Genomic DNA, 17,740 nt, shown 5'->3' on the forward strand with positions numbered 1-17,740 from the left:
ACAGCCATATGTGAGAGGCAAAGAGGAAAACTGAGTCTCCAGCAAAATGAAAATGTTCCATTGAAAACAAAGCCCGGAGTGTTAAGATGGGGTCTCACATCAGCCATGGCACAGCTCATCCAAAAGCAGCCACTTTTGGATGAGCTGAGTAACTGCAGCCCTGGTTAGATGTTTCCTCTAGTGAGAAAAATCTCAAGCAGGAAATGCCTCCTTCTCTTTCCTTCTGTAAAGATTTGAGATGACTGAAGAGCATGTGTGCATCTCTACAATGCAGGCATTTATTTTTGATCAGTGGAAGTACACTGAGCCTGCAGCATTGCCACAGATTTACTCATTTAGAGGGCTACAGTGCAGAGAAAAAACTTTACAAATTCTAACCTTTCCTAAGATAAGCATATGCATTCAATTCCTCCCTCTTATAAACTGGCATCCTCCAGTGAAACCAATGAATGGGGCTGATGAAGTCTTTCAAAAAAAATTTAAAGAAAGGTTACAAAAACACATGAAAGACATCTGACCTAAAGCTCTGTTGAAAACTTTAGACACAAGGATATTTTCTAATAATATTTATCCCATTCTCATACTAATACTAAAATCAAGAAAATTAGCTTTAAAAATATTATCATCTCTCTTGTGATAAGCATAATTTAAACTTTTTAAATTAGAGTGTACAATAATACTTATCCTGAACACTAGTCAGTGCCTCAGGCAGAAAACTAAACCAGTGAATTAAAAACGTTTTTTTAAAAATCTTCACAACGTACCGTGCCAATGCAAAGCTGATTGAAAATTTGCTGGTGGAAAGCTGCACTCATGGAAAATCCAGTTCATCATGATAAAAATTGCTGTGGAAGCAAATTAACTTCAAAGGTTTGCCAGCTAAGTGCTGAAACTGAGCCTTTTCCTTGCCTGCCAGTGACTGAGCAGACAGGGTTTCCAGTTCTCATCTGGGGAGAGCTAAAGGGCAGCTGGAATGGCTGCAAACCTGGCCTCCAGCTCCCTGTGAGGAAACTTTGGCCATAAATTCCCAGGGCCTCCAAAGCCCCCAGTGCCAAGGCAGGTGTGAAAATCCAACTGCACGAATCCTGATCTATTGTTTGTAAACTCAGATGCCCAAAAGCCTTGAAGAAGGAGATATAGTTTTCACTCAGTTTTAAACAGAAATTTACTGTCATGCTTCATCAGCAGCAACTCACAAATGAAGGTATGTGAAAGGAAAAACATTTGTTTAAGTCTATAGCTCCTTCTCTTCTGCCTACATCTCCCAGATAAATTTGCACACATTACTGAATACAGTCTGAGAAAACACAGTGGGTCTGAGTTATACTACAAAGTCCCATTGCAGAGGTGAGGAACCAAACCACAGCTCCTCTGCAAAGTTTATCAACACAGACACCTGCCCTGCTGGGTTAGGTGAGAGGAGGATGCAGGTCTCCATCTGGGTGCCTCAGGATGACAGCCATGGGTGAACACTGCCACAGGCTCAACCTGACTGCTGAGGCTGCTGCAATGGTGCCAGGTGACAAAAACAAGTTCTCCCCAGAGGTCTGTGCTACAGGTGGCATTAATTCCTCCTTATATCCATCATCCTCCTCCCAGTCAACCTTCCTTTCAAGGGGAGGTCATCCAATTCACCAAAAATTCAAGGAGATCTGGAGGAATGTCAGTGGTTTACATTGGGGACAAAAAGAAATGGGGGGTAAGAAAGATATGAATTCTTAGTAGCAGTTTGGTTTTAGAAAGACATTCTTTCAGGAAGTAAACTAATTTTAAAATGGTAAGCCAAATTAAACAAGATAATTGTCGGAGAGCTGCTAGATGCTTGTGAAATTTGTTCTAAGCTAAGCACTTTTCATTGCCTTAGCATTTTTTTTTATGTTAAAATGTTATGGACTAACATTTACTGACTGTGGGTTTAAACTGAGAGAAACAACCCATCAGTTGCTGAATACAAGTTAAATTTATTGTTTAATGAAATAGAGCTTATCTTTTTTATTGTAACTTTTCAATTCCTGCCTTAGCAGAGTCTGTGCATTTAGTACACTGAAGTCTTGGGACTTTCTGTCAATCTTAGTATTAGTACAGTAAGTCTACTTAGTACTTTTTCTGTCCAGCAGCAGGGAACAGGGATTCCAGCAGATGCTGGAGGCATGCTAACTGAGAAAGAATACATAGAAGGTGAACAAATTTTAGCATATTATATAGATACAGATTTCAACATGTTTATTTTCTGCACTAGGTCTCCTACTGTGTTAGTTCAACCAGAATGAAAGAATATCAATTTGAAGCTTACACTGAAGTGTAATACTGTATGAAAAGATTTTTCAAGAACAAGTTAAATGAGAATAAAAATTATTTGAGAAAGAATGAAGAATCTGGTCAACTCACTGCTTTTCCACTTAATAATATTCTTGCCCAGGACAATCTGGAAAACTCTGCTACAAACAGGATACTTCAAAAGGACTTGTTACAGACCTTCTCATATTTTATTTTGTTGCACCCTTGGATGAAGTTATTTACTCTCACAACATCATTTTACAGCAGAAAGACTTCTGCATTTCAGTTCCTTAATTCCATCCTTCTGTCTAAGACAGCTTCTCTGTTGTCTCATAATTCTTGTATTATGTGCAAATCATACAGAAGTGCACTGTTCACCTTTCCCCTCTCCTGGCTCTTTTTCTCTGTCCCATTTTCTCCATTAATTGTGTTAGTTACACATTTCTAGCTTCCTATATCTGGGCATTGGGGATTTTGGAGGCTCTGGGAATTTATGGCCATAGCTCCCTCACTGGGAATTTGAGAACAGGTTTGCAGCCGTTCCACCAGCCCTGTCATACAGTTTCAGAACCCTTTTTAACTTCTTGTCCTAGCTCATTCCTATCCAGTTTCTTGCTATTTCCCCCTTTCAGTAAAGTGGAGGCTTTTTCAACAACAAAGTCCTTAAACTTCATTGGGTTTTTTCTTTTTTTTTTTTAATTTCCTATAACAATCTTATGTTTTCTCCTCTATTTCCACAAAAATAACTCTCTTTTAAACCACACCGTCCTTCCCAGTCTAGGCAATATTTTCCAGGCAAAATAATCTTCCTGGATGAGAAATCTGAAAATATTTTATCCTGCTTGATCTTTTTCCAGAATTTCTTTCCCTTCTGTATCACATGCCATCTTCTGAAACTGAGTTCTCAGCCTAGCATATCCTAACTTAATTTTAATGACTTTATATATTGGTTTCTGCCTTGTTTTCTATTTTCTGATCCATTGTTAGGCCTGTCCCTTATAAGCTGCACTCTGACTTTTGCTGCCCTTCTGCTGCCCTTTCTACCTTTTCTATCATAGTTGTAATCTTTACCCTTTTCTCTCCTACTGCCCGGCAAGCTCGGATCAGATTCACTCCTTCCAAGTTAATGACCTCACTGCTTCCATAGCTACTGGAGAGGTAACTAAGCTCTTCCTATACTTTACTTTGAATGGCAAAATGCAGCAAGAAATTACACTGCACCTTCTCAAAGAGAAGAATATCAGAATGCCAGAATCTTTACCAGACTTGAAATAACAATTGGCACAGGATCAAACTGATTTTGATCCTGGTTCTCCTCAAATTTTCTCAGGCATGCAGTCACTGTGACTGAAGGTCCAGATGCCATAAATGTCCTGGCACCTACAGGCTGGTAGATAGGATACCAGGTAGTGGGCTATGAGATAGAGGAAGATAAGAGCTAACATCACCACCCAGAAAGATAATTGCTCCAAATTTACCCTCTGCACAGAGGCTCACTCCAGCTAGCATTGTTTCTCTAATAAGTACTGTAGGCTGAGCTGAGATAGCAGCTTATTCCAAAGACAGTGCTGTGTACACAACCTATATGGCACCACAGAAAAAATCAGCTGCACTGAGTTCACAACTCACACGTGTAATAATCACAGCCATGATCTCTCATCAACACAGAGCTTTTTAAGAAAAAGAAAAAAAAAACAATTGTCTTCCTATATGATAGACTGAACTACCTACAGCTTCATAAAGGATGAAGGCAAATGTTAACCTTATGGCAATACTAGAAGACATCAGTACCTTTAACTCACCTTTTCATGGATTTGGGAGAGAGGTCCTTTTCTATGTCCTTTGCAGGAGTGTTGTAGGAGTCTGCATTGCATTCACTGTCATCATCGTACTCATGGTCAAGCAGTGTTCGTGCCCACGTGCCCATGTCGTAGGGGGGCAACATTCCTCCAAACTCTGAAGGCAGGATCTCAGGGTGTATGAGCTGATGCAGGCTGTTGAGGTTGTTACCATGCAGGAATATCTGTACGTAGGCAGGCAGGTAAAAACACAGGGGTATCACCAAAAAACATCAAAGCCCAAATGACATCATCATTATTTGAAGGATGCTGTACAATTTAATAATTCTGATTGTGTTGGGCTAGCAGAGGAAGGCACACATCATCTCTGCCTTAAGCATGGTCATACTGTGTTCATAAATCTCCAAAGTGGTTAAGCATAAATAACTTAAAATGTATGCAGGGAAAGGGTAAGAACTGGTGTCTGGTAGCTAGATGGACAGAATATTAGATTAGCAAGACAAACTGCCTTGTTAATCTCTTGCCAATTGTTCTCCCTAATCCTGTGAATTAAGTGAATAAATCAAGATTATAACAAATGAATAAAAATAATATTCACCATATACAACAAGGAATATATATTACCTTTCAGAATGTAGCCATGAATTCTATAAATAAGAAAAATTGTGCAGTTTAATGATAACAGTGCTGGAAATATTTTCCTCCTTAATCTAGTCTTACCAATAGTTGCCATTTATACTTGACAATACACGAAGTAAGTAATAATAGGCAACCAGTGTAACAACACTGAGGGAATAGCTGATGGACTATTTGATATTTCCCATCAATGTTTTGGTAGACTGATATTCATATATACTTTACACTTATATATCTGTATATGAATATGGTGTGATATGAATACTTGTATTTAATGTTTAACTTTAGTGTTTCCCCTCAGAGATCTTTCATGTTCCACTTCACCTTGCAGGGACTCTTCTGGGCAGGTATACCCTTATCATGATTTATAAGAATTAAATTCAAAAGGCAGAAAGAAAAAGACCAAATATATTCTTGTCTTTTATTGCTTACTTAAGACCACCTTCCAATCAGCTGTGGACTCAGGAAAGTTAATATGACCGTGCAAAACCAATGATTTTCTTCCATCTCATAAAGGAATTTATCTTTTTGTGAAAGAACATTTATTACTGGTGAAAGTTATTTGCTTTATGGTGCCTTTACAGCTAAGTGTTTCACTTCTTAGCAGTTGTTTTTATATATGACTAGTTCTGCATTTATCTGACTTTAACTATCACTTGCAAATCTATATGAAAAATTAAAAAACACATAAAAATTCAGGATAAAAACAACAGATAAATAATAAGCCTGATTAAAAAAATATTAAGAGAATTCTTTTGGGTTGAAGAGCTTTTTCCCCAATCATTTGTTCTGCATCAAATAATATTTTAAGGCTGATTTTAAATTTTATGTGCTGGTCATAACTTTCACATTTTGACACTAAGTTTAGAACTCTAAGTCAATATTTAACCACCTGACTACTCTTTATAGGTATTTGGTATTGACAAAAAAACAGTTCTAAAAAGTCAGCATTTCTGAAAATATATGCCATTGATTCAGGTGTCTAAATAAAAATTTAGATGCTAACTGATAAGCCTCCATGTTCAACTGCCTTGCCACTTATTTTTAATGCTGTAACCCTCCCATGAGCTGCACTTTACTCGCTTGTTATGCATATGCAGCACTTGAGTTGAAAAGGCCTCAGACATATCTGGCACTACAATGTTCTTTGCAGAAGCTGCAGCCAACTGAGTGCAACTGAATCCTGCAAAATGGGGCTTCATTTGCATATTTATAACAGATATTACATAAAAGGCTTTGTGATCTATAGTTCAAAATCTGTAAATACCAGAGGCCTCTCAAGCATAATCTGTCAGTAAAAAACAGCTCAACACCAAGGATCATTGTGGCCTTGCAGAGTGTGTTTGAGGAGAAAAAATACAGAGCTGCTTAAGGAGCTGATTCCATTGAAAAAAAAATAATCATGTTCTTTGTAGTGCCATTGAACACGATGTTGATTGTGTTTTCCTGGATGACAAATTTCCTGTTACAGAAATAATATCATTCTATACGCTATCACCACCAAGCTCTAATTTAATTGCACTGATGCAAATGGTATAAATTCAGTAACATCTCGGAGGCTGCTCATGCTTATGCACAGATGCATGCACACAAATTCCCTTTTATTGGTTTTCATTCAAATTAGTATTTGCAATCTAATACTACTAGATGCCAGCTGGGTATTTTAGCTCATGCTAATGTCAAGCAAAACACACTAGGAAAGGACTTTGTAGTCACTAACTCTGTTTTTAAAAGAAAGACACAAATAATTTTAACAGAAATTGAACAGAACTGAATTGAATACTATCTTAAAAGAAACTGTAATGTTGGTAGTATTTTTTAATATAACCCCCAGGAGCAAGCATACGCTTACATTTTAAAATACATTTAAGTGCGCTGCTTGATTGGGTCCTTAAAGGATAAGGTTGTATAAGTTCCTAAGACAGTTGAAGGTACCCTGTACAACACAGATACATTTAAACATTTTCCACTAATAGCAAGCTGATATCTCATGTTAATCTACTTTATTAGAGTATGATGCATCTGCTGATGACAGCTGCCAGGAAATGGACAATTAAAAAGAAGAATACCCTTTTTCGCGTCTTCTCCTTCAGAAAGGGCCGGATAACTGTGTAGAGGGCATGGATATACCACGGCTGATTGACGAAATGTATTCCTCCAAACCGAGCTGGAAAGCTGTCCTGTGTGCCACAAAACAAATACACAAAATTTGAGCTGATTCTTAACATATGTAGCACATGCATCTAATACCATTTTTTTTTCTGAATGCCTTCATCTTAATAATAAGCCTTTAACAACAAGAAAGATTATTCAAAACTGCATCCTCTCAGTTGAGTTCCAACTTTCCACACCAAGGAGCCACACACCTTGGAAAGGGTAAGTGTGGAAGAAGTGTGCTGAGACAGCTTTGCTATTCAAATAAAGGCACAGCATTTCTAACCTCCAGAAATGCTTTAAACATTTATGATTTGCCCATAATCCATCTATACAACGTATTTTTCTCTTTTCCACTTCTATGGATTTTATTCATTTTTAATAGTAACAATCTCAACTCTTCCAATGTCATTGAAGAGTGCTAAAAATGTCCCTTGTCTCCTCCTTAAAAAGAAAGTGTAAATCTAAGCTACTATTCAGAATGTCTCCAATATTATCCATATTTCATAAAACTGAGGCTGCATTAAACATTACGCACAAACCGTTATGCAATATCCATGACAGTAATTCTTGTCACATAGTCAGAGGCCTTCTGGGAACTCAAATGTAAGGACAGCATATCTGTATTGAAGCAATGGCTTTTCTTTTTTACTTGCTGAAAATCACAAGGGGCAGATAACTCACTAGGAGAAGATTCTGATATGCATTTTCAATTTCTAAGTCGAGAGAATATGCCACAGGCTTTGGCAGCTTCAGGAGGGCAGCCACTCTGTCCTGGAATACAATTGCTAAATTCCTTGTGTTGTCCTCATTTTGTCTTTGCCTGGTTGATCATATGCACAAACAATGCAATAAGTCAACTCCTCTGTTTCCTAGAGTTGCACCACTGAGGAAGGAGGAAAGAGGTGCAAACAGGAGCACTTGATGCATGCTCCCTTTTGTTTTCATGGCTTATGTCAGAACCTTCTCAGTGAAGAACCTTCTCCTAGTTATACAGACTCCCTAAATTAATGGCTTTCATTTGAAGCTTAATTCAACAGGAAACACAGCATAGGCAGCCATGGCAGTCTCTTAGATCACAACCAGGTTCCTCACTGCAGCAGCAGCAGCTCCTGTTTGACCATACAGGTAACAAACAAGGAGATCCTTTCCAGCTACATCTCCTCCTCTTCCTCCTCCTATGTGGATGCAATAAAGGCAACTTCAGGTCTGTGCCACTGGGATCAAAGACTCAAAAGGAGGCAATCAAAGGGTCTGACATAGTGCTTTGTGCTAACAGACCTATTTGCCTCCTCTGGAGACAAGACAGGAGGCCCTATAGAAGCACCCAGCAGCCTCGATGTAATCTGCAAAGCACCACTTGAAGCATAGGGTCATAGAGCACACAACAACAAAATGGCCAAGAAAAGAATTATAAACTATTCCAGCCAATCCAGAACTGTCACAAAAGACAAGCAGAAACTGCAGGGAGGAAATCTTCCATATTCCAGATAGGAATATACTTTGAAAAGGTGCAATTGTCTGCATATCCACAGAACCTCTTTAGCTCTGCAAATGTGTTTAGCCCTATGGGAATAACAAAGTAAAGAGTCACTTACTCCTCTCCAAGGATCCATCCACATCAGTCAGGCATGCCTAACCCAGGGGCTCTTTACAGCAAGGTACACCTTGCCTTCAAATTGTCACAGCTTGCTGGATTTTCCATCAAGGAGGCAGCACCTTGACAATAATTTACAGGGAGGATGACAACCACAACACACACTATTCACATCTGGCTGGCCAGAGCACAAGTCAATACAATCAATGGTCTGTTCTGCAGCTTTTCTCCAGAAACTTTTGATAAACAGCAGCTCTGAAAGAAAACAATCCTATCAAAAGATTGCTGCAGAAGCCTCATTCTGCTAAATGCACAATTCCTGTCAGCACTAACTAAATGTCAAACAGGATGGTTGGTAATTTGATACATAATTCACCCTGTTCAGTATTGTAAATCCCCAAACACCATTCTGAGGACACAGCTATGATGTGCAAAAGGCAGTAAATTACGTTTGTATCATAGTGATCCAACAAATCTATTTGGGAAGGATAAATCACCAGATGACACCTTTACCTTTAGTTACAGGAGATAAAATTCATCTAAAGAAGGTTGTGTTTATTTGGATTATCACAGCTGGTTCTCCAGCAAAGAAAACAGGTGCTCCATGCTGCACACCATGCACAAAAGAGCACACACTTAGACCTGCAGAAATCTCAGCAGAGCTGAGAGTCACACAGAAACTGAGGATAATTTGTGAAGAAGAACATCTCAATAGGCAAACTGGCATGTACAGACACAGATTCAGAGCAGACTGCCAACGGCATTTGTATTCTAATGTGGCCTCAGAATGCTCTGTATCTTTTTAAAGATACAAAATTTCCAGCAGACAAAAAGATAATCCTTAAAAACTACCACTTTGACACATCTACCATCTTTTTCTGCATCTTGGAAACCATTTACATGGAGGATCATGAATATATGTGGAATGATCCGATGCCACTTGATCATAAAAGCCAGTTTATTTCAGTGTTTCTCAGAAATTCTGAAAGCATTTTCTGGAACTAAAGAAGATGGGTATTTATCAGTCTCTGTGACTGAACCAAGGAGCCCAGATTCAGAAGCAGTTCCTAAGGTGTAATTAGGACCCCCGAAAATTTGTGCCAAGAAAGAGAAAGGGTGATTTGGTCAGAATGATCCTGCTTTATACACAGTGCTTAAACTAGTATTCAAAAGCTGCTGAAAGTAGATCCAAAAGAAAATCTCAAAAGCACCTGCTGAAAAATAAAAAAGCAGAATAAGCAACTACATCTGCTGGAGAAACAGGTGTCAGAAGGTTGTCTTGCTCTTCTCAGATGTACCTGATTTCCACATGGGGATTTGCCAGACAGATGGTCATCCTTACATAAAGAGCAGGTAGGAATTTCTTTCAAATCAGTGATTCTTCTGGGGATTTATGTAGATTAGGTTACAAGCACAGTGGCAGTCACAACTGCCTCTGCAGACACACTGTACTTCAACAGATGAGCCTGTAACCCATGAATCACATGAATTCTAAGTAAAAGGAATCTCTTGCCAGAAAACAGTAAGAAATGGAGATCAGCTGTAAAGTGAGCTGTGCTTCTGACTGGAAAAGTAATAAATCTGATGGGGTATTACCAAACTGCAAAAAAGAACTAATTATGTCTACACAGCGGGTGGATTTTTCTTCACATTCACTGTAACCTCTGCTTCAGCAGCAGAATGTAACTTTTTCTTTTCTCTGGCGAACACAGCTTGTGACATGGCCATGCCATAGACACAGACAAGCAGGCAGTTATTACCAGACCACAGGCCCCGTGACACAAAGCTTGCAAGTGACAATTAACAGTGGGCTGCCAAGGAAGAGTCACACCCCTACACTACTCTCAGCAGCACTGGGGGTCTACCAGTGCACTTGCAGTATCGCAGAATGACCCCTCGCTGGGTTTCCAACTCTTGTGAAATGGTTCTGTGCACTCACACAGTTCTACTCTCTCTGCCAAACATGATTTACACAAACTATCTTTACAAGTTTTCTCTCCAAGGGCCCAGCTGCTATTGCCTGCTACCACCCTTGGCACATACAAAGAAGCCAGGTTCCCACTTGCCAGCCACCACATTCCACCCTATGCTGGGCTCAGCCATCACCTGAGCCAGCTCTCAGGGTTTCACCGAGGGTCCCCTGCTCCACTCTAGCCTTAAGGAACTCTTACAGCACAGGCAGTAACAGCAAAACCAGTATAGGACATTTTCAACAGCACTTATGGGAATAAAGTGCCAAATTCCTACTGAAAACCAATATGAGTCTTAATAGTATCAGGACTGTTATAATAAAAATTACCCATCTTTACCAAATGCAAAAGATCAAAGAACTTCTTAACATTCTTCACTCCCTGAGCATAATGTCGACATTAAAATCTCTGAAGTCTAGTTTAAATGATGCAGCCCTCCTAGGCTGTACCTAGGCTGTACCTAACCCAGTAGTGTAACCAAATTTGTTTGCACAGCTTTTACAAATGTAGTCTCAGAAACTGCTGAGTCCACTGTGTGCCCAAAGGTGCTTTGGCAGCCCATTGCCATCAGAGCCTTAAAAGTGTGCTGCACATCTACAGCAAACAGACGGTCTGGACACCTTGCCACATATTAACACAGAGAGACTGCCTGGGCATGTGTGTTCTGGGGTTATTTTTGAGGGTTTGCTGTCCTTTTTCGCAGTGAAACTGTTTTTGCAGACAGTCTAGAGACATCCTTCAAAGGACAGTCTAGACAAACATAATGAATGTGCTCACGCCCTTTACTTAAGGCTGCACTTGAGCGCTCTGATGAATTCAGGCTGTTGCATCTATAAACAACAAGAGGTTACAAAGTCAAAACTCCAACAGCTGTATCTTCATAACAAAAACCACAAGTTCAAAGTAAGCATACAAAACTTAATATCTTAACTGTGACTTAAGACTTACTCCTCAAGATAATACATTAGTCCTCTTTTAGCTTTTCTGCTAAGTCAAACACTTCAGGGAGAAAAAAAGATACCACCAAAATTGTATCTTCATAATGGAAAGCTCCACTAGAAAGAAACTGAAGCATTCTCTCTTCCACAAAAGGCATCACAACTAAATTTCACTTTTAGTATGTTAAAGAGGAAACTATGGAAACTCATGGAAAGAAAAGAATCTGACTAGAAGTAATAGTTCACATCCTTATCCAAGAGGTGAACTACCAGAGGAACCAAGAGTCTCAGCCATCTACATCAGGAAAGGACACCCATCTTCCTACCAAACTGCAACTTCCACCAAAGGTAGGAAAGAAAAAGGCATTCCTAATACCAAACTTCCTGCCAGCATCCATCCATGACATGAGGACTTGCAATGCCTCAAACAAACTTTATGCCAAGACTGATCACCTACGCTCAAGACATGACTGGAACCAGTGGTGAGATTGGATGATCAGGAGACTGGAAAGTGAATATTTGGCATCTGAAAGAATTTGGGTTGAATTTTTTTAAGGAAACAGATGCTAAACACACCGGGAAGAATAAATAACAGGTGAGGAAAGAACCTTTCAAAACAAAGGACATTGTTGACACTGAAACAAAGGAGATAAAGCTGACCAGGAACACAACTAGATTGGAAGCTCGTTGGAAGCTGGTAGACAGCTTTGAATCACCAAACATGCAACAAGACTGGCACCCTAACTCATTTTGAGAAAATTAGTAAACTCTCAAGAAGCTAAGCTTCAACTTGTCTAACAACAGGAGACATTCCTTCTGTACCTCTCTGTTAAGGTGCTTTTAAGATTCAGATCCAAAAAAGAAGTCTCAGGTTGTGAAATTTTGCTTGACCCTGGAACAGCTGCACTAGTGATTTCCCTCTGTAAGACTAACATGCTGTTTTCTCCTAGTCTGAGCTTTTCATTTTTATTACACAATGTTGAGCCATTTCTAAGACAAACAAAAAGTGCCCAAATACATTTTTGTTACTGTGTTCAACCAAAAGGACAGTACCTAAAGGCAAATTGCATCATTCAGTGATATTCCTACAAAATAAGATTTAATTATCAAGAACTGGATGCTGTCATTTGGCTAAGAAGCTTCCCATGAAGCAATTTGACTTTTGGCAGTCCTTTTCATTTCTATTAGTCATTTTATCTTACAACTCATATAGAAATATGTTAAGTTGAATGAAAAGAGAAGAGAGGTGGTATCCATCCAGTGAGAACATTGCTTTTTTTATTGAAGTATCTGTTTTAATTTCAAATAGTGTTCCACCTTTCATTTCCACATGCTACTCATAAAAATTATATATTGTTTAAATTAATTAGGTGGGATTTAAAATTCATTTGACTGTATGTGTCTGCATGCTTATATATAAATATAATAAAATTTAAAACCTACATAGATTTTGTGCTTTCACTGTTTGGATAAAGGGATTATATCACTCCAATTTTTAATTAGGTGGGCTTGATAAAGAAAGTATTTTATGCAAAACCTTCACTTTAATTAGAAGTTACTTTATTTCTTTACAAATTACCTTCAAAAGGTTTTGACCTTATTTAAGTGTTAATTAGAAATTGGAAATTCTTTTACAAATGTTTCTTCATTTTGACAGGGGACTTGGGGTTTTAAACATTGGTCCTTGCCCTATTTGTTTATTTTAAAATAAACCTTGAAGATTAAGGCTTAAATTTTAAAGAAGAAATTTAAAATGCTGTTTTTCAAGGACAATACTGTTTTCAACGATCAGCACTGCCTCTTTTCTAACACTTAATTTGGAATGTGAGATATTAAAAACAGGGAACTCAAAAAATTTCACAGCCTGATGCTATTTTCCAAATAAGCAAAGCCAGAAAGAGAGTAAGAAGGAGGGTAGAAGTAGGTTCTTCTGTTCTGTTTTCTACCCTGTGATGAAAATTATTCTTTACAATAGACAATTATCAGATGGTGATTTCTTCTATGCAAATTCTCATAGGGAAAAAAAAAGTCTGTTTTCCAGGCAGCTTGTGTCTTATTAGATTAAGATTACAGACAAAGAGAAAAAAACACTATACTGCAAATTGCTGTGAATAAATACAGTAGCAATACTCTCATAATACTGGTGGAATAAAAACAATGTGGAAAATTACTGTCCTAAAGGATTCCATACTCCAAGCTCCTGAAGGCAGAACTCTTTGGCCAGAGACTGCATAGCAAGAGCTGAAATGCCACACCAGCATCTCAGCTTGTACCACCCCCGTCCCAAAGTTGCCCTCTTTTTGTCAGTGAGACTGTCCAAACAGCCCCTGGTCTCTGCCAAACTGCTGACCACAGGATTACTGTCAGGATGCTTTTCATCAAGCAGAAAGCTTCCCACAGGCCTGAGGACACTTCAAAGAGGAGCATTAGTAGCTATCAGATACCACCCCCCTTCCTTGTACCTGATCACTTTCAAAAATGAGCAGGTTAAACAGCACTTGGGAACAAAGGGATATTATAGGATAATGTTAAGAGGGGGATTGAAAGAAACAAGGCAAGGCAGAAACCATACAAATAAGATAAAAGTGAGGAGCAGAAGAAATTAAATAAAAAAGCAATTCAGGGAGAGATATCAAGATACTACTATGATCCACAAGAGAAAACCATTCATCTCGTACCTTCTCCAGCCCCTTTTCAAAATTTTCACAAGAAGGTAGGGAAAGAGAAATAGAAAGTATTCCTGCATGGAGGACCCATGTTTTACAGTCATATGTCAAGACTGATTTTAGGTACAAACCTGAACTCAAACAGGGTAAATAAACACCAAATCCTATATCTTCTATGTAATTTCATATATCATTCCAGCTAACAATTTCCTAGGACCAGACTCAGCCTAAGGATTTTCAGTTCCGGATTGACTTCTGTCAAAATCTGCAAGAAGCTAATCTGAACCTGTCCAAGCAATGGGGCACACAGGTCTGCTGATGGATAAGGTGAAGAAAGATCCTGCACAGAGGCAAAAATGCATGTTTTCAAATAGCACTGCATAGCTATTCAGTGCCAGAAAGTTACTGAGTTAAAAGATACCATTTCTCCTACCATAATATTCACTTTTTCTCCCCTAGAAACAGAGAACTTCTAAACTAGTGCCTACAAATTTATTATTCAAAGCTCCTCCAAAAATGCAACTCTCAGTTTCAGACAAGATGCATTAAAATTGGATTAGCCCTTTGTAAGTTTCAATTTACAACAATACAATAAACTGAAAACTATAGTGTTTCAAGAGTTATTTAATGAGCCATGTGTTTCCTCATACTATGAGGAATCAATCTCCATCACTGCAGTAAGCACTAAGAGCCATAATCATTTTAGCCATCCAATTTTAATCTGTCACTCCATGCAAATGACAGTCCTGAGAATTGAACTGAACTGTAAAATTGGAGTGATAGTGATTTGAGAAAAATCAGCTGAGGACAGCCACTGAGATCTAGAATGCAGCATAATTAAGCTTTAAATTACTGAGGAAATTGAATAACTGACTTGAGATCCATTAATAAGTATTATATTTTATTAAGACTAGAGGTATCATGAACTATGCAGCACACATAGTTTCAAGAGGTCAGTTCCCCACAGGACAAATCTAATTTGAGTTCCAAAAAGAGTTCCAATACCTTCGTCATAGTACAGAATGAAGATTTATTTCAGCCTTTCAGCTTTAAAGAAAGCCTTAGTCTGAACTGCTCAGCTACACTTTATCTTTACAAAGGTGCTTTAAAAAATATTACTTCCTGCATGCTAACTCCAGCTTCCCTCTTCTTCTGCACTCCTGAATGACTGCTGGTGGTGCACACATGCAATATGTGCCTGGGAGTCCAGGGAGTTTCAATATTGTTTGAGGGAGAACTGTCATTCAAATTTTTACTCTAGAGGACCATAAATCATTGTTGTTGAATTCTAACTTCAGACATCAGCCCCCTGTCTTTGTAAAGCCATACAAGCATGGGTGTCTCTGGAGGACAGAGACACCTTTCCTATGGAGGAAATCTTCCAGTAAAACCAGAGATTCACAACAACTGGGAAAATAAATAGTTACATGTTTTACCATACATATCTAGGACAAGGCTAATGTGTTTGCTGAGCTATCAGGATATGCCAGTAATGAAGAAATGTGATGGTTGTATCTCTCTTAAAATCACACTTTGGAAACTCTTGAAAATTCATGTGCAAGGAATTGGGAGATCAAAACCAGAAATGCAGATGTCTTCTTGCTAAGATAAAAGTGGAACCCATGTGAATGTATTCCCAGCAAGAGACAACAACAGTAGCCTCAGCTCGCATCACATGGATACCCACAGAGAAAAGAACTCAACTCTGAAACTGTCTGGAATGTGGGGTCTGGGCTGGGCTTCCCAGTACACAGCAGAGAGAGACATACAGGACACAGTCCAGCAAAGGGCCAGGAAGATTACTCAGGGATTGGAGCATCTCTCCTATGGACAGAGACTGAGAGAGCTGGGAATGTCCAGCCTGGAGGAGAGAAAACTCTGGGGAATCCCAGCAATGTACATAAACACCAGATGGGAGGGTAAAAGAAGCTGGAGCCCAGCTCTTTTCAGTGGTGCCCAAGGATCAGAGGCCATGGGAACAAACTGAAACACAGAAGGGTCCTTCTGAATATAAGGAAGCCGTATAAGAGCACACAGTTCTAAACAACACTGATGAAAAACATAAAATTACTGAGGTTAAATAGTCTTTTTACCAGGTATTTTCCAAATCACTTACCACAGCTGTGGTATTTTTGAAATTCCTCACCAGCAGAAGTAACCAGTGTGATGACAGACTCCTCAAAGGCAATTAAAAAATTATTTGCTGGTAGATGTTAATATTTACACTATGCAAGTTACTCAAGCTTCTTGGCTTGGCTGAGGTCACTCACCTTAACAAGTTACTGTCAAAAATGTGCTTGGTTTCTCCACCTAAACAAAGGCTTACCTTACCTGCAAACCGTGACATTTCATGCATCACACTCTTTGAAACAGGATTACAAAACATAGCTACCACCAAAGCTGTCTGCCCAACACTAAACAAGCTCAGTTTCCAAAGGCTGGGAAGGAGCTGCCTCCCCAGTTCTGGCACCCACCAGTGAGCCCACCTTTTCAGAAATGTCAGAGGGCAACATGGGCAGCTCACAGACCAGGGAAAGTCAGCAACAGTCAAATTAACTCCGTTTATTAACCACCCCTCGAGGAAAAAAGTTCAATTTCCTTTTTGAAATTGACAATTTTCTGCTCTGCTCTTAGCTCTAGCAACATAACAAAGGGTGGTTGCATTTGAAAATATGTCTTTTTTTCTAAGTATAGCATTATTTACAAAGATATTGCTTTTGCATATGTAACATCTTTAGATGTTTATAACTAGAGATTGCAAAATGTTTATTGCTCTACCGCTAAAACCTTATTCAAATTGTAGCATCTTAAGTGCAATGCAATATACTAGACCAGCATAACCTACTTTTTCCACGAGGCGTAAGAATGTATGTAAAAAAGATCCTCCCTCCCTTATTGTATTTGTGGGGCTCCCAGACTAAGGAAGGAATGATAAATCTGACTCCATGTTCTTAGAAGACTAATTTATTATTTTAAGATACTGTATTAAAGAATACTATACTAAAATATACTAAAGAATACAGAAAGGATTCATACAGAAGGCTAAAAAGATAATAATGAAAACTCATGATTCCTTCCAGAGTCTTGACACAGCTTGGCACTGATTGGCCAATAAGTCAAACAAATTCACATGAAACCAATGAAGCAATCACCTGTTGCTAAACAATGTCCAAACACATTCCAAAGCAGCAAAACACAGGAGAAGCGAATCACATAATTATTGTTTTCCTTTTTCTCTGAGGCTTCTCAGCTTCGCGGGAGAAGAATCCTGGGCAAAGTGATTTTTCCAGAAAATATGACGGTGACACTCCCTCACCTTCCACTCCACTTTTCTGATTTAGCCACATTCTGATTTGCAGCCCTCTTCTACAGCATGGCTTAAATATTCTGCTTTCCTCTACTCCTGCCACTCCAGTGCTAGTGGTTGGTGCTTCCCAAAGAATTAAATCCCCAGCACAGGGATGATGGCATATGGCACGTGTGAGTGGACTGAATGGGAGGCAGAGAGCCCTGCTGGCTGTCTCTTTCTTCCCATCCGTGAGCCCCAGAGAGGGCATTGTGCCGCGCTGTCCGGAGCATCCGCGCTATTAGCCAGGCAGCCGTGCACCGCCATCCACGACGTGCAGGCTGCAGCTGCAAAGGCCCCTGCTGTGACCACCACATGTACCTCAGAGGGAGGCCCAGAATACACAGCTCCCCACTT

General features: G+C 39.2%; 1 protein-coding gene across 1 annotated transcript in view; it reads right to left on the bottom strand.

Moving 5' to 3' along the window:
* The window catches only part of CLVS2 (clavesin 2), a 55,823-nt gene that overhangs the window by 7,951 nt on the left and 30,132 nt on the right, over window positions 1–17,740 (bottom strand). The window contains exons 3-4 of the mRNA XM_005487755.3: window positions 6,782–6,892; window positions 4,080–4,300 (exon numbers count right to left, since the gene is read on the bottom strand). Coding sequence (XP_005487812.1) covers window positions 4,080–4,300; window positions 6,782–6,892 — 332 coding nt within the window. The remainder of the gene's footprint in view (window positions 1–4,079; window positions 4,301–6,781; window positions 6,893–17,740) is intronic.

This window comes from Zonotrichia albicollis, chromosome 3 (genome assembly GCF_047830755.1).
Source record: "Zonotrichia albicollis isolate bZonAlb1 chromosome 3, bZonAlb1.hap1, whole genome shotgun sequence".
In the NCBI taxonomy this organism is placed as follows: Eukaryota; Metazoa; Chordata; class Aves; order Passeriformes; family Passerellidae; genus Zonotrichia; species Zonotrichia albicollis.